Source organism: Glycine max, chromosome 11 (assembly GCF_000004515.6).
Source record: "Glycine max cultivar Williams 82 chromosome 11, Glycine_max_v4.0, whole genome shotgun sequence".
NCBI classification, from domain to species: Eukaryota; Viridiplantae; Streptophyta; class Magnoliopsida; order Fabales; family Fabaceae; genus Glycine; species Glycine max.
This window is the reverse complement of record NC_038247.2, coordinates 7,522,621-7,550,564: the sequence shown is the minus strand read 5'-3', so window position 1 is coordinate 7,550,564 and position 27,944 is coordinate 7,522,621. Positions and strand designations below refer to the sequence as shown.

The 27,944-nt window shown below is 31.1% G+C and overlaps 5 protein-coding genes across 6 annotated transcripts; 4 read left to right on the top strand and 1 right to left on the bottom strand.

Moving 5' to 3' along the window:
* Positions 1-1,757: 1,757 nt before the first annotated feature.
* Positions 1,758-7,297, top strand: LOC100807887 (serine carboxypeptidase-like 34). The gene is made up of 10 exons (XM_041006663.1): positions 1,758-1,779; positions 2,707-2,817; positions 3,047-3,142; positions 3,248-3,340; positions 3,465-3,553; positions 4,336-4,647; positions 4,766-4,902; positions 5,113-5,205; positions 5,446-5,551; positions 5,679-7,297. Exons 1-10 carry the CDS (start codon positions 1,758-1,760, stop codon positions 5,826-5,828), a joined length of 1,209 nt encoding a protein of 402 aa, XP_040862597.1. The 3' UTR covers positions 5,829-7,297.
* A 1,834-nt stretch (positions 7,298-9,131) lies between these two features.
* LOC100499828 (NADH dehydrogenase [ubiquinone] 1 beta subcomplex subunit 2) lies at positions 9,132-11,568 on the top strand. Its single transcript, XM_006590731.4, has 4 exons — positions 9,132-9,347; positions 9,428-9,473; positions 9,571-9,635; positions 11,243-11,568. Exons 1-3 carry the CDS (start codon positions 9,244-9,246, stop codon positions 9,622-9,624), a joined length of 204 nt encoding a protein of 67 aa, XP_006590794.1. The 5' UTR covers positions 9,132-9,243; the 3' UTR covers positions 9,625-9,635; positions 11,243-11,568.
* A 1,755-nt stretch (positions 11,569-13,323) lies between these two features.
* On the top strand, positions 13,324-14,456 carry LOC100780423 (thioredoxin-like protein YLS8). 2 transcript variants are annotated; one of them, XM_006590730.4, is made up of 3 exons: positions 13,393-13,524; positions 13,638-13,696; positions 13,997-14,456. In XM_006590730.4, the coding sequence occupies exons 2-3, from the start codon at positions 13,652-13,654 to the stop codon at positions 14,303-14,305; spliced, it is 354 nt and encodes a 117-aa protein (XP_006590793.1). In that variant the 5' UTR covers positions 13,393-13,524; positions 13,638-13,651; the 3' UTR covers positions 14,306-14,456. The 2 variants fall into 2 exon arrangements, with proteins under 2 accessions (XP_003537766.1, XP_006590793.1); XM_003537718.5 differs by lacking the exon at positions 13,638-13,696 and having other exon boundaries at positions 13,324-13,524.
* A 1,110-nt stretch (positions 14,457-15,566) lies between these two features.
* Positions 15,567-16,496, top strand: LOC100779891 (50S ribosomal protein L12, chloroplastic). Its single transcript, XM_003537717.5, has one exon. The coding sequence runs from the start codon at positions 15,652-15,654 to the stop codon at positions 16,351-16,353; it is 702 nt and encodes a 233-aa protein (XP_003537765.4). The 5' UTR covers positions 15,567-15,651; the 3' UTR covers positions 16,354-16,496.
* Positions 16,497-17,976: 1,480 nt separating this feature from the next.
* Positions 17,977-22,517, bottom strand: LOC100779358 (protein arginine methyltransferase NDUFAF7 homolog, mitochondrial). Its single transcript, XM_003537716.5, has 10 exons — positions 22,232-22,517; positions 22,097-22,158; positions 21,857-22,000; positions 21,621-21,731; positions 21,292-21,496; positions 21,088-21,146; positions 20,484-20,536; positions 20,177-20,399; positions 18,525-18,633; positions 17,977-18,397 (listed from the first exon to the last, which is right to left on the bottom strand). The coding sequence occupies exons 1-10, from the start codon at positions 22,395-22,397 to the stop codon at positions 18,135-18,137; spliced, it is 1,395 nt and encodes a 464-aa protein (XP_003537764.1). The 5' UTR covers positions 22,398-22,517; the 3' UTR covers positions 17,977-18,134.
* Positions 22,518-27,944: the final 5,427 nt, after the last annotated feature.

Genomic DNA, 27,944 nt, shown 5'->3' with positions numbered 1-27,944 from the left:
TAATTACTAATTATGCAATCATCTCTATCATATAACAAACTTAAAAGTATTTGTTCCTAATTAAACATAAAATTCTTATTAAATATGAATCCTTTTAAATAAATAATTAATTCTAAATTTTATTTTATAAATTAAATTCGATATTTTTTTAAAAAATAAAATATTAATTATTAAATATGTAAAACTTCTATTATATAACATACCTAAATTACTTATAACACAATAGTAAAAATTTCTATATAAATTTCCAATTAAAAACAAATTCATCAATAAAAAAAAATTTAAAAATGAATTATCAAATATAATCAATTTTTTAGAAATTAAATTTCATATATTTTAAATAAAAATTGTTAATTAATAATTATGCAAAAATATCTATTATAACACCTAAAGTCTAAGAAAGAAAAACCTACCCCTAAAAAAAAGAACCTGAAAAGATAAAATAAAAAATCTATGTATTTTTCCTAACTAAACAGAAATTCCCTATTAAGTATAAAATATATAAAATAAATTATTAAATTTTATTTAATTTAAAGTTGAGACTTTTTTTTATCATAATATTGATACAAAATATTGATTGACCACGTAGTAGAATTTCTACTCTTAATCATATTTTTTTCATTTATAATACTCAAACTCAATATTTTACTTAAGAGATTTATGTATAATTTCTTTAAACCAATGATATATTGACATAAAAAAAATCTAGATAAATCTCAATTAGTTTTAAAATTATAAGAAACTATATTATTTTAAATTAAATGTCTATGTAACTAATGATAAAATCTATAAAATAACCGAGGAGAGTTGAGTATAATGAAAGGGGCTAATTTCTTTAAACATGGTGAATCAAGGTTTTAATTTTTGGTAAAAGAGATACCAAGACAATACATATATGAAATAAATAAATAAATCTATACAATAAGAAAATATATCGGTGTATTAAATAATATAACAATCATCATATATTAATATTAAATAGACATGTTCTCTAACAATTTTTTTTTCTTGACTTCTTGTTTTTTATTTTGAATTTTGTCTCCATCGTTACATGGATTTTATTAACTTAACATATTAGTAGTTGTGATATAAAAAATCCAACAACTCTAAAAAAGAATCGATTGTTTTCAAAAACTACTTAATAGAGCCAACATAATACACAATAATTTTTTTTTCAAAGAACAAAAGGCAAGAAAAAATATTAATACAAACTTAATAATGACTATTACACAGAAAGTGATAAAATCTTCTGGAAAAAAAGGTAATAAAATCATGAATATATTAATTTGAACATTAATACATGAATGATTTGATGGAATATATAACAAATTCTTAGATGAGGGAAATCATGCATAGATTAATTTGCCAGGTTCTGTTGCTCTTACTCATTTTAGATGAGTGAAATTGTTCATGGATGTCATTGTTCCTCCGTGGCTTTGGAGAATAGTTGTAGAAACAGAACCTGGCAACCTGCACTGCACCAGACTCTTCCCTGTTTTTCAAGTCGATTCATTATTTATTTAAACCAAAGCACCCCACACCTGAGTCGAGAGAGAGAAATTAAGGGATAGATATCATATCAGTTATGGCTTCATTTATTTGCAATGTTCTTGGTCTACATGTTCTGCTTCTTATCTGTTTAACCAAAGAAGCTTTAGGTGTTTCAGAGCAAGAAGCTGACAGAGTGCATGGATTACCCGGACAGCCTCCGGTGAAGTTCAAACAATATTCTGGTTATATCACTGTCAATGAAACCCATGGAAGAGCACTCTTCTATTGGTTCATCGAGGCCACTCACAGACCAAAACACAAACCTGTTCTCCTATGGCTCAATGGAGGTACTTAGCTCCTCATATATGCAATCGTTTTTAATTATTTAGTATTCACTCTTGTGTTTATCTCTTTCAACTGTTGCCTTTTTCTCCTAGCTAGCTTCATTGATTAATACTAAGAGTGAAAACAACAAAACTATGAAGAACCTAATTGGACTGGAAAAATTGTTGTAGCACAAGCTGCATGTAATTGTGTAACTTTTAATCCCCGAGTTTTAATTGTGAGATTATAGTGTCTCGGGTTTCATTTGATCCAATTGACTCTATTAGATATCATAATTGTGAGATTTTAATATTGTTGTTTAATATACCAATGTTATATATATATATATATAATGAACTAAAATAGTACAATTGTAATATATGAGGAATCCAATTAGCGCAATTGGAATTTGAAGGACGAGAGTCGTACATTTGGATACCTAATGACAAAACTGACATAATTAAAATACGAGTGACTAAAATTATAAAATTGTAATACTTGAGAGACTAAAACTATGATTAAACATTTAGTTTATATTCTAATTTATAATATAAGAGTAAATATAATTTTTAACTTAATATTTAAATTCTACATGTGTTCGCGTCTGTATATATATTATCATTCATTTTTTTTTTTAAATTAATGGTTACGATTAGTTAATCATGTCTTTTGTTTTAAATATTTTTTTTTTCTGATATTCAAATAACTAATAGGAGAGGATTTAAGTAACCTAGTATGTCCAATGCACGTTTTCTAATATTATAAATTAAGCACTAAATTTAAGCATTAAACAAATAATAGAAATCAATTAGCAATACGAATTGATAATTGATTGTGACACAAATGTTCATTACTGTAATTAATATGAAGAAAATGCATGAATTTTTTCAGGCCCTGGTTGTTCCTCAATTGGTTATGGAGAAGCAGAGGAGCTAGGACCCTTCTTTCCTCAGGACAGCAGCCAACCAAAGCTAAAGTTGAACCCTTATTCTTGGAATAAAGGTTGGTGAATTTAGATTGATAGCCCGTAATTTTTCACCACATACCAAAAGTTGATTTGTGAATTTGGTAAATGTGCTCATTCAAGACAGAAAAACTAAAACCTTTATCAGCATGCTTGTAGTTTTTTTAACTCAATATTTTTGTATGATAAACATCAATATATGTGTTTTACAAATACTATGCTAGAAAAAGCAATGATCCTTAACCAATATGATTTCTATTTCTACAGCTGCCAATCTTTTGTTTTTGGAATCCCCTGTTGGAGTTGGGTTCTCCTACACCAACACCAGCAGTGATATAAGTGAACTTGGTGACACCATTACTGGTAACGTTAAATGTTGTTGTTATCTAAATATTTGTACTCTTTTTTTTTTTTTATGTTGCTTTTAGTAAATGTGATTTATTGATGACACTTATTTGTCAACATCAGCTAAAGATTCACACACCTTTATCGTCAAGTGGTTTAGAAGATTTCCACAATTCAGATCAAACAAATTCTACATTTCCGGTGAAAGCTATGCAGGTATGTATCTAGCTATGTTCTAAAACACCATACATTTCTTTGCGAAAGGTATATGATAATATGATATGATTTGGGCCTTAGTTTCTCAATTTTATAATAAATATGATTTGTTTTGACATTTCAGGGCACTATGTTCCGCAACTTTCAGAGCTCATTTTCGATAATAATCGCAATCATGCCAAGAAAGACTACATTAACTTCAAAGGATTCATGGTAAAATTCTCTCGTCGACTCTGAAGCACTCAGTTTATCAATTATACTTGTACCTGATATGTATAATCAAATACAGGTACACATTGAGTACAGTTGCATAACAATAATTCTTTTTTTTTTTTTAAGTTGTACACCACTGATTATATAACTTTAATAAGATTATTAGCAATTTGGAGTGTTGTTAAGTATGCCTTTTTTTTTTTTTTTTTACATAACATTGATAATTTCCGGATAAATTTATAGAATTTTTTTGTCTCTTTTATAATTTTTCTTTGTTATTTTCCTTAGTTGTAAAATATCATATTGGAATAACAAATTGATTGAACACAACTAGTTAATGTGTTAAAGTTAAGATTTAATTATTTGAGTATTATTCGAGTTCGATTCTTGACGAAAATAATTTTTGATCAAATTTTACTTATCTCTTAGTCCAACTTCGAATTAGTCAAGATTCTTTTCTTCCTCACGAACAAGAAAATCAAGAAAAAAATTGAAGTTAATTAAATTTTTTTATCATAAATATTTTTGTAGTAATCTATAAATACTTTATATTTTATATTTATTATTTAAGAAATATATTAGCATATTTATAGTTTTAGTTTATTAAAATTGACACATTTCTTACCCATATCTACATTGGATATCGATATCATACCTGTGTTCATGTAACATAGGTAAACAAACATGGTCCAGGTACAAATAAACCAACAACACAAGTCCTAAAGAAACAACATGAAACCAAAATTAATAATTTGACACAAACAATGACATTGGTTGTGCAGATTGGAAATGCATTGTTGGACGACGAAACAGATCAAAAGGGTATGATAGATTACGCGTGGAATCATGCTGTGATATCTGATGGAGTATACCATAACATTACAACCAAATGCAATTTCAGCCTTCCAGATTCAACAGATGACTGCATTGATCAACTCAATAAGTACTTCGATGTATATAGCATTATTGATATGTATAGCTTGTACACTCCCAAGTGTTTCAGCAACAACGGCAACACCATAAAGAAATTAGCCCATGTCCTCAGAGGCAGAGCCCCTCAAACTTTTTCCAAAATTGTGAGCTTAATTTCTACTGTCTCAGTCAAATTCCACATTAACTAGTCAAGTAATGAATATAATATTAAGAAGAAAGGTTAAATTATTTGTTTAGTCCTAGACTAGATCATGATGTTGACCATTTTGATTTGAACAGAATGGGTGGCACAGAAAACCAGCTGGATATGATCCTTGTGCATCCGATTATACTGAAGTGTACCTAAATAGGCCAGAAGTCCAAAAGGCATTACATGCCAATGTCACCAAAATTCCCTATTCCTGGACTCACTGCAGGTTTTGCTCCAACTTTATCCCGTTTTCTATTATGCTCTCTATTTTTCTGTTTTTCTTTTATAAAAAATTCTAATTATGACATTTATATATGTATTCAATTAACTTCAATTTTAGGTAAACATTATATATGGGAAAATATCATTAAATCAACCATAATTTGTGCTATATTTATTATTGATGATGTCTTTCTGATCTTGTGCTTGTCCATAGCGATACTATCACATTTTGGAATGACGCACCACAGTCCATGCTTCCTGTCATCAAGAAGCTTATTGCTGGTGGTATTCGCATTTGGGTTTACAGGTACACATACACTACTACATACATTACTGCAACATATTTGTTAGTCCCTTTTGAAAAGTAGAGAAAACTAATTGATTTTAACTAGCTAATTCAACTCGCGGAACTCGAAAGTTCAAATTTAAGCAGTGATGGTTAGTTATATGCTCAGTATCGTAAAAGAGTACTATTCTTTGTTTCTGTTTTATAATTATCTATTTAATTCTTCATATACTAATTTACTTTATTCCTTTCTTTGTAAAGTGGAGATACCGATGGAAGAATTCCCGTGACTTCAACAAGATACACTCTTAGAAAGTTGGGGCTTGGGATCGTCGAAGATTGGACTCCCTGGTATACCAGCAAGCAGGTAAAAATCACATTTGAGATTTCTTCATTAATCCAAATATAATATAGGCTGAATTTGTGTCTTATTAAAATATATATGTATTCCAAATTTAGTTTAAACTTATGAATGAAGAAACATTTTTCGACAGGTGGGAGGATGGACCATTGCTTACGATGGACTTACTTTTGTTACCATAAGAGGTGCTGGTCATCAAGTTCCTACTTTCACACCCAAGCAAGCTCTGCAGTTGGTTCGACACTTCCTAGCAAATAAGAAATTACCATCTCAACCAATTTAATCACTTTTCTTTTAATTTATCATTTTGAAGTTTGTTTCACAATAAGAATGGATATTTCTTGTTTCTGGGTTTCAAAAAGCCCACTTGTTCTATTTTCTTATTATCTATATTATTCTAAAAACTATCCGGCCACCAATCACACTTACACATGTTGTTATTTTGTGAAATATAGGTCACTTTCTTTTTTTTTCTTTTTCTTTTTTTTTTTACTATCGACTGCAATGGCTGTTTTTATTTTTATACTTTTACGGCACTTGATCCCTCTCTTGCTTTTTTCTATGGAATTGATCTAGTTTCGTAAAACTCTTGCTGAAGTTTGAATGGAATCATTGGCGGATTGTAGCGTGCCAAAGTGAGGTAAGTATGGCACGGTGTCAAAGTCTAACATGAAAATAAAGTATAAAATATCTGCATTTTTATTATTTTCTCTTTCTGATTATAGTCATTCTCACATTTACTCATTCTAAAAATTAAAATCCTCTCACTTTATTTGACAATCAAAATCTAATTTTTATTCAAGAAAAAAAAAAACCAAAACGTGAAAGTAATTTCAAACAGTGTAGTGTGTAGACTTTGACAAAGTTTGAAATCATAGCAACTACAAAAAACATTGATTTTTTAGTGTTTAATGTTTTTGTTTTTCGTCAAATTTTTTATAGCTTTGCATATGTAAAAAAAATAAAATCAATTCATCCTCACTGTCACCATTTGCTAAAAAGAAAATCACCATAACAGTATGCAACCAAAGAGACAACAAACAGAGGAAAAAAACATAAGAAAAGGGGAAAACATTTGTCGCCGGAAAACTTCATGAGCCACCATCGCAGCCCTTTCTGGTCGCTCCGTGCGGCATCGACCTATTCTTTGTCTTTCACTCTCTCTCTCTCCTTTCTTCTTCGTTTCCTATCACTCACTCACAGCGCTGCTAGTGCAATTGTCCTGACCAGATTTGTGACCACTACGAGGAGAAGACGATTCGAAAATGGTGTCCTTCGCGTCTACTCTCACCCTTCCCTAAAACGGAAAGCACCATGGAGGGCGTGTGGTTGGATGTCATGTAGGAGAGGTCATGAACGTGGTGGTGGTGAACGTTCTCAGCGACAGTTCCGAGGCGGAGGAGAGTGCGGAAGAAGGGACTGTGGTGGAGCGAATCTGAAAAAGAAGACAGAGAAATTGAAAGAGAGGGAGAAAGCTTTGCGATAAAAAAGAAAATTATCAATTGGAAAAAAATATTATGACATGCTTTGTGTTACATGGTACAACCTCAAGATCTACACCCTTAATTATTTTATTATTATATCCAAGGATTTAAAATAATTTATGCAGGATACCAGCCATAGCACACTGTACACTAGAACTTGCCTGGAATCATATGTATACAAAGTTATTGTATCAGGTATGTTGATAAATAAAATATTTATTTAAATAGTTATGTAAAAATATTTTAATAGGAATTTTTCTTAAATACAAAATAGAGGAGTATATATAGGTTGATTTTAATTTTATTTTTGTTATAATATAAATGAAAACTATTAAAGAGTATAACATAATAAATATAATAAATATTGACTCAATTAATAAGGATTGAACTCTTTTAAAGATGTGAATTTAGATCTAGTCGTAAATATAAAAACTTTGTTACTAATCCAACAATTTAAATAAGAATCTCATTTCATCTACCAATCCACTACTTAAGCAAATGTAAATGGTATAACTTTGTTACAAATCAGTCTTTTTTATATACATAAATTTTTTAGATAAATTAAAGATTGAATACTCACCAAATTGTAAAAGAGTCTTTACACCCAGATTATCTATCAATATACAAATGATTCACTAAGATAAATCATAAACAAATTACAAGTAATTATCGCATCGAGGTAAATTAGGTCCATTTTTTGAAAGAAAAAAAAAAGGTCCTGAAGGGCTATTAAGTTAAAAAAAAAATTGTATGTATATCAATATAACAGGAAAAAAATCTAAATATTTGTTAATAAGTTTGTTTATTATATTTAGAAAAAAGAAGATTCGTTTATTATTTTGGTATAGATGATAAATTTTTTTAATTGAATGTTATTCCAACCACTCGAGTTGAGTAGGATCATGTATTTGATTCTAAATTAAATTAATGGAATTAGATTTTTTTTTCAAATATCAATTTCATAATATATAATCAAATATATATTTATTTAAAATCACTAATGCAGTCTAACTTTATGTAAAAGTCGACATTGTATTAATATTAAAATAAATGGTTATCCAAATTAATTGACCTGAATCACGTTTTTTCTCTACTGCTTATATATAATGCCACATTTTTTATTATTAAAATTAATGATTATTCAATCAACCAATTTGGAATCTATTTCTAATTTTTAAAAATAAAAATGTGTAAAATTCACCGTGTAAACCAAATCTTTGTAATCATGAACAGGGTAATTTAGTTTGAACTTGCCAAAGAAAAAAAAATACCCAATTTAATTTTTTGATTTTAGAATTTTTTTAACTAAACCAAATTGATGTATTTTTCACTTGTTGAAAAATGTTAATAATATAATCTTTAACATATTTTTTTATTGATTGAAATTTATTGATATTATAATATTTATTTAATAAATTAAATCATTATTTGGTATTTACTTTATAAACTTTAATTTATGTTAAAAATATGTAATTAATGTCAATTATTAAGTATGTGTAATTTAGTTAAGATGCATAAATGTTATATAAATGTTATATATTCTTTCATATTGTTTTGATTCATACGAATAAAAAAATTATTATAAGTCAATTGCTAATTGTTTCATATATATTTTCTTAAAAATCATACCCTTATTATTAATTTAATTAAAAAGAGTAAATGATATTTTTAGATATATATAAATTTATTTAAAGATTAAACAATATATACATTTAAACTGTAATTTTTTCTTACATGTTCTATTATTTGATTACAAATTATTGTATATGAAAAAATTATTATTTTATTATAATAATCTTAAATTTTATAATATTAATAATTTTCAGGCTAACTGATGTAAAACTTAGACAATATATGTTTATTAACAATATTTTAAGTTTAAACAGAGTAATAATAAGCATGTTAGAGTAATAATAGACATACTTTTGAGTTTTGAGCGTTTGACTCAACATTAGTTTTTAATTTCGAAGATAGTAAAATAAATTATTAATTTTTATGTTTGAGATGAAAAGTTTAAAAGTCATTTTAATTTCTTAAATTATGTCATTGATTTTTTTTTTAAAACCATTTTAATTTCTTAAATTGTTAATAAATTTTGTGAAATTCAAAATGAAAAATTGAAGAAGGGGTAAAGAGGGGATATGAAATAGGGATCTGGTGAGGGTGGAGGCGAGGGTTGGTTCATTTGATCTGCGAGTGGAGAAGAGAATCGTGATGGGAGGAGGACACGGTCACGGCACCACCTACAAAGGAGTTACCGTTCATCACCCAAAGCGCTGGCACACTATCACCGGCAAGGGTTTGTGCGCGGTCATGTGGTCAGTTTCCACTCCACTCTTAATCTCTTTTGCCCTAATTTCATGGATTCTATGATATATTGATTTGTTTGTTGTTCCAGGTTTTGGGTATTCTACAGGGCAAAGCAAGACGGTCCTGTTGTATTGGTAACACACACTCTGTCTGATTCAATTTGTTTCACCCACCCCTGTTCTGTTCTGTTAACGATAGCGTTTTTTTTTTTCCATTTTCGATATTTTCTAGGGCTGGAGGCATCCTTGGGAGGGTCATCACGATGATCATGGCAAGGGCCATTAAGCATTCCTTAGGTATTTCACATTACCATTTTCTATCTCTACTCCCTGCAAATTAAATTTCCAACTACCTCATTTCTCCTTGTTTCTTATTTATGCATTGTTTTATAAAAATCTCCCTGCTTTCTTTCTTACTTTCAATATCGCAATGTCTGCATTTTACAACTGATGCATCTCAGAAACCACAAGATGTCATTTCAAATTGGGCTATTATTGTATGGGGTAGAGTTCCCCAAGATGACCCCCAACCTTGTATTTGATTTAAATTATACCCTTGGCAGAAGTATGAATGCTGGCTGAGCCTAGTCACTACTTGGGAAATTAGGATTCATTCACACTTTGTTTTTGGCATACATTACATAATTGCTTATCTAATAGGTAGCTATTTTGTTCCCAAAAAGTTGTGTTGGCATTTTTTGTATTTATCATCAATATATCATAATAAGCCTCTTGATGTGACCATTTTTTTTAAACCGAAGTCTTTAAAAAAAACTGTTTTTTTTCTAATCTGATACGGAAAAAAAAAATCCCTTATTTTCTTTCATTTTCATGTGGTGTACCTTTTTGACAAAGCAAGGACATTTAGCGGCTGTTTGATTTTATGATTTTCCATTTTCACTTTTGCTGAGAATATAAAATGATAAAAAAATGTTTGGAATGTTATTTTCACGTTTTTTTTTTTTTGCTGATTCGTGTTATTTTCACTTTTGTTTCCTAGAAATGGAGTTTGCATTCCTGAAAATTTTAAAATTTTGAAAACAGAATGTTTTTTCCCGTTCCAATGTTTCTGTTTGTAATATGCTACCATATTTGTAATTATAAAGAATGATTTTCTTTTCCTTATTTCACATCACTTCTTCTTTGAGCCTCCATTCTTACTGCAATGCACAGGTGGTTAAGTTTAAAATCATGGTGTCAAAACAACAATGTAATCATGATTTCTTTTTCCCAAATGGTAGCTAAATAATGGCTATTTAGTACATGCTTATTTGCACATAAGCCACTTGCCCATAAGACTTGAAAGTTGTAAAGAAATGCCTGTTTTTACATGATAAGCTTCAAAGCTGTTTGGGTGACTCTCAGTTTCTGCTGTTGGACGCAGAATCTCTATAGTTTGTTTGAATTGATAGTATGCCAAGGTGATGGCGTGTTTTGAATTTGGGTTCTTAATTTGAAAATGATGGTTGAAAGAAGGGTGGAGAAAGAACATAGTAAGTCAGAAGAAAGGAACTTATTTGAATTTGCGTAAGAAAGAAAACACATAGGAAATGGAAATAATGATAAATGCAGGCTATGTTTCTAAAAATATGGAAAATTGAACATAGTAATGATTTCCAGAAAATGAAATTAGAGAATGCAAACAGGAATTTTTTCGTGAAACACACCCTTAAGTTTTATCTCTGCTCTCTCCATTTTTACATTTACAAGTGGTTGTTAACTTGTATCGATTTAGTATATATACAACTTAGTCTTTGACACAACATTTTGAGAACTGGGATTGAGATTCAGAAAAATGTCTAAAGCCAGAAACTTCCACAAAAATGAACTGGGGAAAAAATTGTTCAGAGAAGAATTTATGTAATGATGATTGATGAGTAGCAAATGTGTTGATTTCTTGGCAGGCATGAGCTCCAAGAACAGGAAGAACAGAATTTGAAGTGTCTGTTGCTGTGGGTGTGCTGTTAGTTGAAATGTTTACTTTGATCAATTCAATAAATTTGGCTGTAAAATAAGAGATTTCTTTTTGCGTGGTTTCATGAGCATTAGATATGATTGTGCATGTTACCTGTTAACTGGGATCAAAGTCATGTCTATGTTTGGTTGGATTATTAACCATTTCGTCGCTTTTCTTAGAAATTTATGGGAGTTGACTCAATGTGTGTGTCAACTATGATAGACGTGTGTCCGCCAGTTAACAAAATGTTGTAGTGCTCTCCGTTTGTGCTAACCTATGCTTAATTGTTTTAATGGGAGCATAATTTGTTCACCAAATAATATGGATTTTTAAATGTACGAGGATGAATATAAGATTGTGCTACAAGCATGGGGATGAATAATATACTAGAATCTAACTAGTAAAATTATCACCTTATTTTTTTGTTCTCAAAACTTATATTTCTAAGAATAATTATGATTAATTAAATAGATTTATTCATCTCCACGAATCATGAGTTTGGGGCATGGATTTTTTATCTTGTACTAAACATTCCTAAGAGATTGTTCTACAAGCATGCAAGTATTACGTTATTGTTTTTAGGTTAAATTATTATTTTGATCATCTAATTTATTTTTAATGTTTCAATTTAGTCATCTAATTATTAAATGATTTAATTAAGTTTTTAATTTTTAAAAATGATTCAATTAGATCCTTCCGTTGAAATTGAAGTTTTACACACTTTTTGGTAATCTAATAAGCTCCGTTAAATACAGCAACAGTTAAAAATTGTTACTATTATAACTTTTTAAATAAAAAAAAAAAGCAGTTGTGAATTATTATAAAACAAAAAACTCAAATTCCTACTCTCTTTCTTTCTTGATGTTCTTTAAACAAGAACACACAATAACTAAGAATCCTAACCCAGAACCCAAAAATTCCATACAACCTTCATAAGAATCAGTGTTTCCCATGAGATTGACATCAAGAAGAAGCAACACGAACACGTAATTCGGAAACAGCACTTCGATGGGGCCCCACATAGTCCACTATGCTCTTCATAGCTTTGAAGTCTTGCACGTTTGTTGCAATTTCACCACCTCGGCGAGCTAGATTATGTTTTGTGCCTCCTCTAACTTCTCTGGCGACACACGAGGATTTTGATTTGATCTCAGATTCAGATAAGGATTTTGATTGGATTTGAGATTTGATTTGGGATTTGGTTAGGATTTTATATGATCTACCCATTATTCCAAAGAACAAATTTGTGCTTTTGCTTTTTTAAATAACCTGTAGCTGTTCTAAAACTGTCCATCTCTGAAAACTAGATGTTGATGGTTTTTAACTGCCATATAAAATGTAAAATTGATACGAATCTCCAAATTACTGAAGGATTTAATTGAATTATTTTTAAAATTAAAGAATCTATTTGGACCATTGAATAATTAAAAAATGAAATTAAACATTAAAAATAAATTAGAAGATCGAAACAATAATTTAGCTTTGTTTTTAAGTTCAAAACATTGGATGTGGATGTGGATGCTATCAATATCATCCTCCATTCCGAAATTCCCAGAAATTCTTGAAAAACTTACCAATTTTATTAAAGACAAAAAGTTCCTGAATCGATTTTGGTCCTAATTCCCACAAAACCCAAAAAACAAAATTATTGTAGGTCAGCTAATTTTGAAATTCCCAGCAAAGATCACAGCTCTACAAAAAATTATTATAATTTACCCCGTGCGTGAAAATATGATATCAACACCTTTAAACACCAATTACCGTATTACTTAATACAAGATTATTTAGATTAATTTTTGAATGAGAGAAATTATATACAGAATATTTATTTTATTAATCAAATATAAAATTCATTCGCTGATTTAGTTTCCAAATTAATTTCATCTGACGAACATTTATTTTTAAAAAAGGGGGTATAATTATGATGGTTGATTGAAGTGTGTAATGTTGGGCCATATGTTGACGCGTAGAATAAGGTACTTTTTTTTTTTCGAGAGAGAAAATACGGGGTGTTTCTAGACACTTCGGTATGCTCCTTCATATACATACATTATATTAGATGTGGATTGTTGTTGGAATCGAATAGAGACAAGAGAGATTAGATTAGATTACAATCAAATCAGTTTGAGGGAAGGAATTATGTCATACTTGCTACCTCATTTGCACTCCGAAGAAGAACGAGTTGTTGTCATTCGCTTCGGTCATGATTGGGATGACACCTGCATGCAGGTATACTATAGTATACTATTAGTATTACTCTCTCTCTCTCCATTCCAATTCTCCTTGCTTGTCATTGAATTAATGAAAATCATCATCTATTATACTCTACATATGTTTTGAAGGATACAATGCAATAATGCCAATTGAATTGCTGAACACGGAGCCTTTTATGTCGAATAAGGTAGCACCCCACCCCCCCCTTTCATATTTTTTTGTCTATGCCACATAAGTTAGCATACACTTTTAAATTTCATAACCATGATGCTACAAAATCCAATCGTATGTATAGCCGTATTAGAAACTTCCATTGTGGTTTGGTACGTTTGTTTAATCTCACTCTGTCTCTCATATTACTACTGTCTTTGTTGTCCACATGATTTGCAACTTAACTAACTACTTGACTCAACGATGCAATATTGCATAACAATGTTGTTTGTCTAATGGCCTAGCCGATTAATTAATTAATTTGGGTTGAAATCAGATGGATGAAGTGCTGGCATCGGTTGCTGAAAAGATAAAAAACTTCGCAGTGATTTATCTTGTGGATATCACTGAGGTGCCGGATTTCAACACCATGTACGAGTTGTATGAGCCGTGCACCGTTATGTTCTTTTTTAGGAACAAGCATATTATGATAGACCTTGGAACCGGAAACAACAATAAGATCAATTGGGCACTCAAAGACAAGCAAGAGTTCATTGATATTGTCGAAACAGTGTACCGTGGTGCAAGGAAGGGACGTGGTCTAGTCATTTCTCCCAAAGATTACTCTACCAAGTACCGCTACTGAGTTGCTTTGCTTACTTACCCTGCACTGCAATTTATTAAATTAACCATTGTAACATTGACTCTATAATATTTCATTGGCTTTCACTACTTGCTGAGCTTGTCACCACAATCCCTAATACCTGGAGTAATAATACTTCATTTATAGGCTGTGATGTTTAATCGTCGTGTAGTGTTGAATGCTAATAGACTTTGATAAGTCAAATTTCTTAAACCTTTTCTAACCCCCACTTTTAGTTTCTGTGTTTTAAATAACAACTTTAATTAATGATATAATAAAAAAGTTGTTAGTACAATGATTTATCACATTATCAAATAGTCTAATAGAATATCATGTCTAATTTTATATGGTGAATTGTCTTTTTAATTCTTCATCTATTAGCACGATGTGCTAAATTAATTTTTATGTCATTAATTAATATTATTATTTGAAAATAAAAATTTAAAATACTTAAAGGAGGATAAGTTCAAATAAGTTAAAATTTAAAGTAGGGATTAAAACTAAAAAGTTTAGAAATTAAAAAAGATAATTAGCCCTACTATTTATTATATATTAAAATAGTGTGCTTTGGATCATATAATTGCTTAGTAGAACCAAGATAGTATTGGAGACAATTTGATGTAATTTTGAAAAATTAACATACTAATAATGAAAAATGTGGAATTTTGTAACTTCTATATATATAATTTTTTAGATACACTAAAGTTTACCTAATTAGACATCATCATAATCATAATGAATTCTTTGATATATTTCTGAAGTCAAACTTTAGATGGTGTTAATATTTATTGATTCAAATCAATATTAGTTGAACTGGATATAACTTGACTCATTTTTAGTCTCACTGTCCAGATATATAATAAGAATTTTAAATAAATTTTTTAATAAAAAATATTTATTTAAACAAAATATAAAAATTGTTTATTCTTTTTTAAAATAATTTTAAAAATTTAACAAAAATATGTTTCGTATTTCATAAAATGCTCATGAGTATATAGTAAAGTCCATTAAAATATGAGATAAATTGCACCCGTGTTGGATCTAAATTTTCCTATATAATCGATGTTCTACAGTGGCTTTATAAGTGAGTTCGATATGATTTTTTTTTACTGACCCGTTAATTATTAAATTGAGTTTTGAATATATTGAAAAATAACATTTTTTACTGACAAGTTAATTACCAAATTTTAATAATTTTTCATAAAATAAAAAACATGTATGAGTGTTGTGTTTTATTTCATGTAAGCAAAATGGCGAATAAATAAAATAGTTTCCTTCCCGACCAATTTCCACCATTACACTCGGGAGAATGTGTAACTTGCGCTTTAGAGACAGAATGGGAGGGTAATATGGTAATAGTCACCTCAACCCACCCCATAACCAACCCCTTCATAATCTCCTTATCCTATCTTGATCCTTCACTTCACTTCTTCCATTCTCTCCCTCCCTCAAATCCCAAACCAGCAAAAACCTTTCTTCACAAAATGGCCTCAACAACTCTAACAACCCTCACCCTCCGCACGCTATCTTATCCTACACCCTCCTCTTCTTACCCTACGCACCTCTCCGCCAAACCCTCCTCCCTCCAATTCCCCAATCTCTCCCACCGCGCCGCCACCACGCGCCGCCCCCGTGTCGTCGTCTCCGCCGTTGAGGCGCCGGAGAAAATCACCAAGCTCGGCGACGAAATCGCCGGACTCACGCTCGAGGAGGCCAAGAACCTCGTCGACTTCCTCCAGGACAAGCTCGGCGTCTCCGCGGCGGCGTTCGCCCCTGTGGCAGTCGCCGCGGGTGCCGGCGGCGCTGTGGCGGACGCGCCGGCGGTGGTTGAGGAGAAGACGGAGTTCGACGTGGTGATCGAGGAGGTGCCGAGCAACGCTCGAATCGCGGTGATTAAGGCGGTGAGGGCATTGACGAACCTAGCGCTGAAGGAGGCGAAGGAGTTGATCGAAGGGTTGCCGAAGAAGTTCAAGGAAGGGATTTCAAAGGACGAAGCTGAAGATGCGAAGAAGCAACTCGAAGAAGCTGGTGCCAAGGTTACCATTGCTTAAACACTGTTTAGCTGCAGCATATATGTTCTGCTTCTTCTTTTGTTGGTTGTAGTTGAGTTCACCAGTACACTGTAATTTCATTTCCATTTTGTCTGGATTTCAATCTTTTATTTGTAATGAGGAAATATGAGTTCTTATTTTTATATTATTTTTTTTAATGCGTATGAGGTGTTTGTTGAAATGGGTGAAAAGGGGTTTTAAATTACTGAAATTGAAAATATGCTACTCTTAACTACTTGCTGAACTTGTCAGCATGCATAATCCCAAATACCTGAAGTAACAATACTTCATCTGTGTGATGTTTAATTAGTGATGGCTATGCTCCATGTTAACGTTAGTGTGTTGAATGTTGTTTATGGGCATTGCTTTGTAGTGGATTTTGTAGGAACTGATAAGCTATTCAATTTCTTTGTTTAACTCTCCCGTTTATTCTTTTCAATTTGCACTATCGAGCTTAACTCTCTGCTTTCGGACTTAGTTCTGAAATCCTGGCTACACAAAGGTTTCTCAGAAACTGCAAAAGCTTGCAATGTGTGGCTATAAAGATTAAAATCGTTACTAGTTGTTACATATACAAGTTATCAGTCAACAGCCACGTATGATTGTTAAATTTGGGGTTTTCTGCATGTTTAGAAAGTGTACGTTCACTTACAATACAATAGACGACTATAAGTAATGTTTACTTCGGAGGAAGTAAATTAAGAATCGAAGATTGAAAGGATAAGAATAGAAATAAAATGATGTGTTAAATGGATTAATTTGAATAAAAAATGAAGAAATAGACAGGTTTTTTTTAATAGAAAATAAATAAAATAAATATTTTAAAAACTTCTTATACTAATTAAAAAAATAACTATAAAGATTTGTTGTTTTTATTATATTTTTTTCCTTCAAATATTTTAATTTTTTATGTTATAAAATATAATTGGCTTAATTAATTTTTTTTTTGAAATACAAGTCGTTTCATATTATTATCTAACATTCGTTTTTTATTAATCAAGTATTTGAAAAAAATTTAAGTTATATTTCACTATTTGTCGTTAGTCATCTTACTTTAGAGTGATGTCATGTCCAATTACTAACATGTCATTGAGATTTTATGTCAGGTTATCACTTAACGAAAGACAACTCATAACTTGTATAAAATAAAATTAAAAAAAATTCAGGTACTTGATTGGAAAAAATAAATAAATGTTGGGTGACAATTTGAAAATGATCTAAATTTCAAATATGAAAAACTTAATTAAGTCTAAATTATTTAGTTTTTTAAATATTAAAAAAATAAAGAAAAATAAAAATTGGAACACACTTTCCCCCTCGAATTTATCGGCTGATGAGATTTTTTAGTAAGCCTGCAAACTTAATTTCACTTCCTTTAAATTTCCATTTATCTAAGCCATAAAAGATCTTTCTTACTTTCTTTCTAAATAGTAATTATATACAACTAATCATAGGCTTAAGGCGAGGAAGCAGCCACTCTGTTGACATAGTATGAAGATTCTATTCTAACTTTTAGTAATGATCATATTATTAAAATTGATGCGAGAACATTCCCCAAAAAATATTGTAACGAGAACGTTATATCGTGTAAATCTTACAATACAGGTAAAACAAAACGCTACATTGAACAATCATCCATAAACAAATAAATAAAAGAAGAAAAAATTGTAGCAATTAGAAGTGCCAATCATTGATTGCACCCAAAAACCAACCATTGTTTGGGGAAAGTTCAATCCTGGTACACTAATTGGTTCGACATTTTAATTTGAATAAGCTTTGGTTTATTGAAAAGGAACTGGAACACCCTGCTTCTTGTTAACAATAGCCATTGCCTTGTAGCGAGTACCCATACCAATGGGAACACCTTCATCAGGTCCTTCCCAAAAGGAAGCTTCACCATCACCTACAAGACGCCAGTATCCTGTCCTCAAAGATTCAGCCTGTTCCTCCGTGCAGTTTTGTAGGAGTGCCTCAACACGAAAATTTATTCCAAGCAAACCGAGAAATTCAGATTGAGTAATTGGTCCATGAACAGACACTTCTCCTGCATATATATAATCATTAAATTAGTCGAAAACTAATCTTTGCTTTCTGACCTAATATATATACTTCTGATGTCTGATTCTAATCAACATATAGTTTGTAACAACTACAAGCATTTGCAAACGCACCTGAAGCTTCCTCCGCGGAATGCCTAATGGAAGCAAAGTCAACATATGCACTGAGATCTGCTGATCCAGGATTGTCTAGAAGGTTGACAAACTTGTGTTTCCGAATTGCCTGCATAAATACATACACCATACAAGAAAGCACAAATAAATAGTATCTAATTTAATCTTTAGCATGATTATCAAACTCTCGAGTTAACTCACTAACTCTTACGAGTCTACGAGTCCACTTGTCCTCTACGAGTTAACTCTTGAGTAAACTCTTTTTTTTAAGTAGACTCTGGGCAAACTCTATAAACTCTAAGTAAACTCAGTAAACTCTTGAGTTTACCACCGAGTTAACGAGTTAGCAAGTTAAAAAAATTAGACCAAAATATAAGTCATTTTTTATTGTTTTCTCTCTGTATAGCATTCAACATACCTTCATTTAGTATGTTATTCTCAAATACAAAATTTTCACTTTTAATAATATCAAACTTTTGTTCTCTAATAATATCAAACCCTCAATGAGAATGATCTACCACTATTATAACCTCTTCAAGTTATTATTCTAATAATGATGTATTATTACTAGACTTGGCTAATTAAATATTCTGAACTTTATGATTTAGTGTTTTGCTTTATTATATTGTTAAAATGTTTAATTAATATGTTATTTATAGATATTTTTTTTATTATTTTTATATGAAGTAGACTCTTGCGAGTCTACGAGTTAAGTATGGAACTCTCACACGTCTGCGTAAACTCTCGAGTTTGATAACCTTGATCTTTAGGATGACAATTATTTATAATAACACATCTAACAGTTCCCCATGGCACAGTACTACAACAGATTCCAGTGGCCACTGATCACAAAAAAACAAGCAAGGATAGTAGAAGAAAAGACAGATCTTGAGGTGGCTAGAATCCTCCACTGACAGAAACCCAAGGCAAGAAGAAAAACTCAATATGTATTATTTACTGGAAATAGGAACGGTTACAGAAGAATAACCCTCCTGTAACCCCAGACCCGAACTCCTTACAGAGATCCAGAGAGCATTCCCTGTCCTGCTGAACAGCACACTAACAAATTGCATAACTGTGATAAGCACCCAAGCGCTTAGGGAACCCTCCCCTAAAAGCTAACTGTTAGGGGGAAGAAGTAAACCACTTGAGTAGTTCACCAATCATCCACCCCATATCATTCGATGTTGGACTTAGGCACCCTATAATACCCAAAGTCCCTATCAAATTTCTCCCCACGCTCCATTCCATTCATATTTCTCCCCATAGAAGTGTATTTCCCCCCAAATCAGTAATTAACAATACATCTCAGCCTTCCCTGTTTTTCCTTTTCCTTTCTTATCCCTCCTCTCAAACACACCATATTTTGTGCTCATGTGTCTTCATTTGAGTTTTTCTCTCCTTGGACCCCTCTATGGATATCTACATTCCAATCATAAGGCATGCTCCAACAGAGAGAGATTGTGATTTATTGTCATTATGCTTATTAAATTTTATTAGAAACTTAATCAACATGTGTTGCTTATGCTAATATTTCCAGGGTATTATAATACAAGACAAAAAGTAGGATATAGGATACTACACTTGGGATACAGAAGACAGTAAAACTAAAAAGCGAGACTTTTAAGAATAAGATGGGAAAGATGCTAGACCTGAAGACTGTCCGAGATTACTCCATTCAAGCCATAGTCAATGATTAGAGCTCCACCCCCATCAGAACTTATCCTGTCAACAATGGTCTGAGTCAACTCCATGGCTTGAGGGGAAACTTCAATTTGATTGAGATCTGCAATTTCCTCAGGTGCAGCCCACTTGCACCGCTTTAATAGATAGAGAGTAGCAGGTGTAGGCTGTGGTGAAAGAACAAAATGAAACCTATCCAATATATGTAAGAAGTATCAATACACTAAACCCAGAAGAAATTAAATTTCAAAGAGTAGGTTACATTACAATACTTACGATGAATCTTCTGCCACATCAACCATTTTCTCACACCAGCCACGAGATGCTTTCTGCAGAGCCCAGGAAAAGAAATCACGCTTCACAGAAATGTAACACCAAGAGCAATATAGAAAAGGCAGGATTTGACAGAGAAGTTGAATTTCATTTTTTTTGGCACTTGTATAAAGTATAGTATGACATGACTTTTATTGTAGTGGACATTAAGGAAATAAAACTACAATGTTTGCCAAGCTCAAACTCTTTGAAGCAGGAAGTTATTGGAAATTTGGAATTGTTTAAGCAAGATGGAGGCAACAGTTGAGGTTCAAACTTATCTCTTACATTTTATTCAGCCCCTTGATGACCAACCAGTAAGATAGCATTATAGCAAAGGCACAGACAGTAGTTGGATTGGACTAACTCAATGAAGTGCCAGTAAAAATGAAAATATAATAATAAACATAGCAGAGGATGAAAAAATGCAGAAGGAAAAATAGCCAAGACACGGGAAGAAACATTGAAAGCAAAAAATTGCAGAATTTCAAATTTCATAACTTAATTGTGCAGCTTGATAGATGTTTTTAGTTTTTAATTCAGCTTAATAGCACAAGCATTGTATAACCTGAAACTGATGGACTGGTAGGGCATCGAAGAACTCATGCGCAATAATAATTGTTGGCGCTGGAGCACAGCAAAAGCAATAACTTGGTCAGGGCATTATTTGAATATAGTCCAATAGGATATTTTATAGTAACACAGAACAGAGAACAAATTTAGAATTTCATATACAAAGTTGCACATCATATTTTGGAAAAGCATTACACACATCCTGAAGGAACCTGCTCCAGTGTAGCATGCCATGATACAGGAGTTCCAAACAAGGACCTGGCTGTTCTTGTATCAGTATCTTGAGAAGCATTCTCTTCATCAGTGCATTTCAAGTTCTGGTGCTGAAGCTTCTGTAGTGCTGGACTACACTCCACCAAGTGTACATGCAATGACTCAATGAAGTTCTTAAACTTTGAAGCACCCTATAAGAAATTAAAAACTGTGTTCCCTTGTAACAATGATATGGTGCCTTGTCTATATGCAGTTGAGAATGTAAAAAAAGAAAAAAGGTTTAAACAGAAATTCAAGCATAAAAGCATATCATACGCGAAGGAGATCGGCCATGAGAGTTCCTCGCCCCGGGCCAAGCTCAACTAGATTTACTCCTTGTGGTTGGCCCATTTGCTCCCAAAGACACATCACCCAGACACCAACCATCTAAGTTTAAATAAACAACAAGGTGTTAAATATTTGAATCCTTATGGCATTGACAAGCTTTAACTCTAGTTCATGCCCCCAACAACAGACATAGTTAAATAAATGGATAATTCACTTCACCTCACCTCACCAAACATCTGGCTAACTTCAGGTGAGGTGATAAAATCACCTTCTGCTCCAAAAACATCTCGATTGATGTAATAACCAGCTTTAGGATTTGTCAAAACCTCGGACATGTACTCACCTAGCGAAATAGGGCCTCCACGAAACTGATAATAATGAGAAACATCAAATAAAAACGGTGAGACCCAAGTGGTAAAAACCCAATTTTTATGATGTTAAAATTGAATAGAATAGAATAGAACCTTGATTATGCCTTTGAGGTGTTTGACGAGTTCGGAATCAGAAGTGGGGTGGTGAGAATGCTCTGGCACAAGAGAAAGACGTTGAGTGGGAGAGTTTGAATAAAAAAAGAAATGAAGGAAAGTTGAAGAGAGTACCAGGTGGATTGTAAAGGGAAGAACGGTCGATGGAGATTGTAGCGGCAGTGGACTCTGAAGAAGAAGAAGAAGAACAAAGCCTTCTCCGATAAAACCGCGGCACTGCGTACACATTCACTGCGGGACGATGAAGTGAGTAACATTGTCGCAACACTTGTCTCAGCATTTCTTCTTTAGTTTTGTTTCAAAGCACTGAATTAATGGGGTTTTATATGGAACAAGAGTTAAGGTTGCTGTTATATGCTGGGATACCATTGTCCTCTTCCCTCGCCATTTGTCTAGGTATTTTTCAAGGTTTTCTAACGAAAATATAACAAGAATAATAGTTTTTTTTATAAAAATTAATTACTATGCATATTATATTTTGTAACCAGTAAAACAATGAATCTTTTTTTTTTTTTCTTAATAACTTTTTTCATCCGTATTTTTTCTCTCTTAATAATTGTAATAGTGTAATTGATTTTCAAACCTACCAACCTAATGAAACATTTAAATTATTTATCAAAAGGATAAAAACGTTTAATTTTTGGCGTAAAAAAATACTTCGTATGTGAAATATGTATAGGATATAAAAGAAAAGTCATAACCAAGTATTTAACTAAATTGATTCAATTGTGTGCTGTGAATTGTTATAAACTTGATATATGTTTTTGATTCCGTTAGAAAAAAAATAAAGTCATATATTACACATGTAGGAGTTAAGGTAGGAAAAGTTTATACCATATGCTTAATCTTCAACTTTGATATTCAACGTTTTGTATTAACTTTTTTTTTTTTGGCTTTTTATGAGTGTTTCTTCTGTTGGTTTTGTTTTCATCAAAATTTCATTAGTTCTTTTTCACAGGCAAAACTTCATTAGTTAATACCTTATTATATTCATTTTTCATTCTTCAAACTTTGGAGGTCATAGTTTATTTAATAAAATTTCTTTTACTATTAAAAATAATAACAAATAACAAATGCATTTATGAACAAGTTATTGGTTTGAGTGAAGATAAACTTAAATCTCTTAAGCAAGTGAACAAGTTTTGAATTCTTATTCTTGTAGAGAACTTAGTTGTGATAGAGTATGTCATTTTTAAACCCTTCAAATCTCAAAGGATATTACTCCAGGTGAACAAATTGAAAACAGTACTCCTCATAATCATGAGTTAAATTCATTTTTTAGTCTTCTATTTTTTTTTTAGATTCAATTTGGTTTTTTTTGTTTTTTTTTTTTTCAATTTAATCCTCTAATTTTTAAAATCGATTTGATTTTTACCTTTAATTTTTTTAGGTTCAATTTGGTCCTCTAAGTTTAAAAACAATTCTTTTTTTGTGAAAATATTTATTTTGTAGCAGTTTAAAATTATTTAGTTGTTGTTTTGAAATGTCGCACAATATGATTTTTTATAATTTAGATTGAAAAATCAAATTGAATCAATTTAAAAAATTAGAGAACCAAATTCAATTAAAAAATTTTAGATGATCAAATTGAACTTAAATAATAATTAGAGGACTAAAAAACTAATTTAACCTAACCACATGCTTAAAAAAACATAGGTAGAAAATCATTAGTATATAGTTTAAATTATATAATGACAAGACTTAATTATTTAAGATTTTGTTGATGTGTGTTTTTCTTATTTTTCAAAAAATATTTTGATGATATTTAATACATTTTACTATTTAATACATACTCCGAAGGCAAATGTTGATAAAACTATTATTTCATAATGAGGTTAAATATATTGTTTAACCTTGCAAATAAAATAATAGTCTATATTATGTTTGGTTTTTTAGTTGAAAATTGATTGTGAGAAATCAGATCTGTCCTTCCTATTAGAGGAGTAATTTTCATGTAAGGAATTTCAGCATAGACTCATTATTATTCATTGTGGGATGATTGCTTTTTATGATTTGTACATTGAGAACTATGTATATATATTTTTTAAAAGCGTGCATAGAGGAAAGATGATTGTTTCTTCACGTGTAATTTGTGTATGTTAAATACTTACATTGATAAACTAGCCGAGACATTAAAAAGATTAGTAGTGTTTAAGTTTTGCCCTCATCTTAACTTGAGTTACCCATGATGATTATCTAATTTTTAGACTTGGTGAAATAGTGAGTTTTGGATCATATAATTGCAAAATAGTACTGAGCATGATTTGCTGTAATTTTGAAAATTTAAGATGCTGCTAATGAAAAATGTGTGGATTGATTTGGAACTTTTAGTCAATGAAGTTTAAGCATAGGGAGCAATTCTTCATTCCTTTCACGTGGGCTTGTCATCTTTTATAGGTTCTTGCTGCATAACTTTCTTTATTTCTTGGTTAGGATTGCATTTTGGATACATGAGTAAAGCATAGGCAATCTTTTTCATATGATTCACTTGTTTTAAAAGTCATTTCTTTGCATCTCTTCTCTATATAAATTAGAATATCTATATTGATTGAGAGTATTTTTAGCTGCTCTTTCTCAGTAAAAGTGTTTCTAGAAGTTTTTCTTCAATGAGAGTGCACTCAGAAAAAAATTCAATTTTTAAAACAAATCATCAATAATAAAAAATAATTTTATGTCACAATATAAAATATTTATCATAAATTTAAAATATATATTATAAATTCAAAAATATTTATTTATCATAAATTTTAATTATAATTATAATTTCAAAAGTATTTTATTTGTTATAAACTTTAGTCATATAAAATAAATATTCATCCCATGTATTGAACAATCTTAAATATAGTTCTAATATAAATTTATTTAGTTAACTTCTTTGAGCTTAACTAAATATTTTTTTCAATTTCTAACTCAATGCTACAATACTTACCTACCTTACCTGCTAGACAGGAGAGTCATATGTTACAAACAAAGAAAGGAAAGACCCAACTCATGTATGTTCATTGTGCTAGTAACAATTGAAAAAGTAGCCTTCTTGGGTCAATCTCATCCTCTCCATTCCCCCACAAGGCTTAGGCTTAGGATCTGTTGTCTAGTAGTCCCATGCATAAGTCCCTGCCCTTGTAAAATAAACAAGATGGGTCACAAAAATAACTAAGGTTTCATCCATAAAACTTTCCATACTTTGAGTCTTACAGGAATAGTTGTTCCGAAACAAGGCTTAAAATAACCCATAAAAGATTTGTCTAATTATCCAATTAGAAAGATAGGTTGGCACTATTGGTATAGGAATGCTGCTGACACAAACAAGTTCAGTGGTCTCTATGTATATGCTTATTAGAAATGAGAGTGCATTATTATTAGGTACAAGTGTCATGTCCAATTCTAATTAAGTGTAATTACAAGGTCAAATCATCATGCATGCATATTCAAAAAAGTGTTCAAGATTGAAGTTGGCATCTGAGTTTTAAGATGTCCCAGGTAAGGGAGGGTGATGTGTGTGAATCGAGCTTTTGGTGACATGTACCTTTGATTTGATTAAATAATGATAAAGTAAATCACGGTTTCTTCTCATTTTTTATATCTTTCACCCTCTGCATACATCCACACACGGAACATGCCTTATTTTAATAATTAAGGTTAAACATATAATTTAGTTCTTATACGCGTTACGCGTTGATAGTTAACTCTTGTGTAGCCTATTCTTAAAATTTGTTTTTGTTTACTCTCAATAGGAAAATTCGTCTACCTTCAATTAGAGATTTGACTAGCATGAATGAATTTATCATTAATTAAAAACATTTTGTATTTGATCAATGGGTTAAAATATATTTTTTATTCTAAAAACATCATCAAATCTTTTGTCTTAGTCCTTAAACTTTTTTGTCTTAGTCCTTAAACTTTTTTCAAAGGGTTTTGGTCCTCAAATTTCTAACAAGTGAAATTGGTTCCTCATTCTAACTTGGCTAACATTTTTCTTGGATTACGACCAATTTTGACTAAATTTTCAAGGAACAAAACCATGATTATAAAAATTCAAGAACTAAGACCAATTTTGACCAAAATTTCAGGAGAAAAAAATATTTCACTCTAATAATAATGATTTCTTAACTCAATTGCCAATTTTTTAAAATATTGAGCAAATGTTAAAGAAACAAACAATTTTAATAGGCTAAAATATAATTTTAGTTTACTACATTTTTGTGTTGTCCGAATTTAATCATTTGTTTTAAAATCCCCAATTTGGTTATTTATGTTTATCAATGGACCCAAAATCGCGCTCAAAGTCACTCTTACAATGCGATCCCAAATCTAAACATATTCTTACTCCTACAATGTGATTCTCTGCACTTGCTTCAAGTTTTCATATTAGAGCTTGATGATGAGCGGAGATTGCCACAAAATGGTTGATTTTCATTGGAAGATCTATGATGGAGATTGCCACAAAATGGTTGATTTTCATTGGAAGATCTATGATAGAGACGATAGAAATAAAAACTTTAAAAAACTAGAAAAAACACTTATTTTATAGAGACCAAAATAGTTATTTAAGTCTTAATTTTATTTCAAGTAATCCAAGAATCAATCCATCAACTCATCTAGTGGTAAAAGCAACTAAAAGAGGTGGAAACAACTTGATCAAGGAAAACACTTCTCATTCATTAGTTATAATCTATTGGCACCAAAAACATCCAATCAATTAAGTTCCAAATAACTGAGGATGCAGACAAAGGAGTGTCACTGCCATACAAAAAAGGGAAGTCTCATGGAACGGCAAAGGTTTGGTGAATAAAACATATTTATGTAACATACGGCAATCAATTGAAAGAATAAAAATAGACTAACATATTTGTTTGTCTCTACCTCTGTTCCAATTTCATTACAGGTACAAAGGAGAAGGGAGGGGAGGGGAGGGGCGGGGAGGGGAGGAGGGGACATAACATTGTTGTTAGAGATTTCAGCTCAAGAGCTATAAGATGACTAGCATATCAAGCAGCAAATAATTTGCATTTCTCTGAATCATAGCACTAGTCTACACCAATGAACAATCTCTTATTCTGTTCTTCCATTTATTATGGAATAGAAGAAAAGAAATACTAGCAACACATTATTGTAAACATACTTATTGACTGAAATTTATTTAAAATCACAAGGTTTCAATAATTTTTAACCCCTAGTAAGGAGTGTATTAGAGTGTATTACTAGCACTTCTCAATAGAAAAGGTGAAAATAAAATTCTCAGCAAGGAAAATCATTATGAAATGAATTGTGCTTAAATAACAGTATGAATGACTGAACTTTATTTTAAATCACAAGTTTTCGATACTTATTGGCAGGAATACATTTGAAAGACACTTTATAATTAAATGACAGTATAAAAACTCTTTACATGCTACAAGAAATGTGCAGTCTAGCATCCTAACAATAGCGTTGACCCCGAAACCAACGCTAATGGCATTGGTGATGTAAAGGTTTAATTTAAAAGAAAAAAAAACTAAACCTCCTTAGCATTGACTTAAACCACAGCTAATTTGAAAGTGTTACTGTTGTGTTGGTCCTAGCCAGCGCTAGTGATGGCATTCAAGGCTAAGGAAGACAATTCTATCCAGACCTTACGGGTAGCCACCAAATTCAAAGAAGCCCCCTGACATTCAATTATTGAAGGTAACAACACAACTAAACAGATACTTTGTCAAATACAAATTACACATGAACCAAACTGTATAATTCTTCTCAAACACTTCCCATGTAATAATTTTTTAGAAACAGTCTTGATATTTGGCTATTGTATATAAACAATAAACAATATGAAACATGCCAGGCCAGG

Excerpts from the sequence above, each read along its gene's own strand:
- LOC100807887 (XM_041006663.1), top strand. The coding sequence starts at position 1,758 with ATGGAAGAGCACTCTTCTATTG. Across the intron at positions 3,554-4,335 it reads TTAACTTCAAAGGATTCATG|ATTGGAAATGCATTGTTGGA; the intron begins GTAAAATTCTCT and ends TTGGTTGTGCAG. Across the intron at positions 4,648-4,765 it reads TTGTGAGCTTAATTTCTACT|AATGGGTGGCACAGAAAACC; the intron begins GTCTCAGTCAAA and ends TGATTTGAACAG.
- LOC100499828 (XM_006590731.4), top strand. The coding sequence starts at position 9,244 with ATGGGAGGAGGACACGGTCACGGCACCACCTACAAAGGAGTTACCGTT. Across the intron at positions 9,348-9,427 it reads GGTTTGTGCGCGGTCATGTG|GTTTTGGGTATTCTACAGGG; the intron begins GTCAGTTTCCAC and ends TTGTTGTTCCAG. Across the intron at positions 9,474-9,570 it reads AAGACGGTCCTGTTGTATTG|GGCTGGAGGCATCCTTGGGA; the intron begins GTAACACACACT and ends GATATTTTCTAG.
- LOC100780423 (XM_003537718.5), top strand. The coding sequence starts at position 13,435 with ATGTCATACTTGCTACCTCATTTGCACTCCGAAGAAGAACGAGTTGTT. Across the intron at positions 13,525-13,996 it reads GGGATGACACCTGCATGCAG|ATGGATGAAGTGCTGGCATC; the intron begins GTATACTATAGT and ends GGTTGAAATCAG.
- LOC100779891 (XM_003537717.5), top strand. The coding sequence starts at position 15,652 with ATGGTAATAGTCACCTCAACCCACCCCATAACCAACCCCTTCATAATC.
- LOC100779358 (XM_003537716.5), bottom strand. The coding sequence starts at position 22,397 with ATGCTGAGACAAGTGTTGCGACAATGTTACTCACTTCATCGTCCCGCA. Across the intron at positions 22,001-22,096 it reads ACCTCAAAGGCATAATCAAG|TTTCGTGGAGGCCCTATTTC; the intron begins GTTCTATTCTAT and ends CATTATTATCAG. Across the intron at positions 18,398-18,524 it reads TTCCGCGGAGGAAGCTTCAG|GAGAAGTGTCTGTTCATGGA; the intron begins GTGCGTTTGCAA and ends ATATATATGCAG.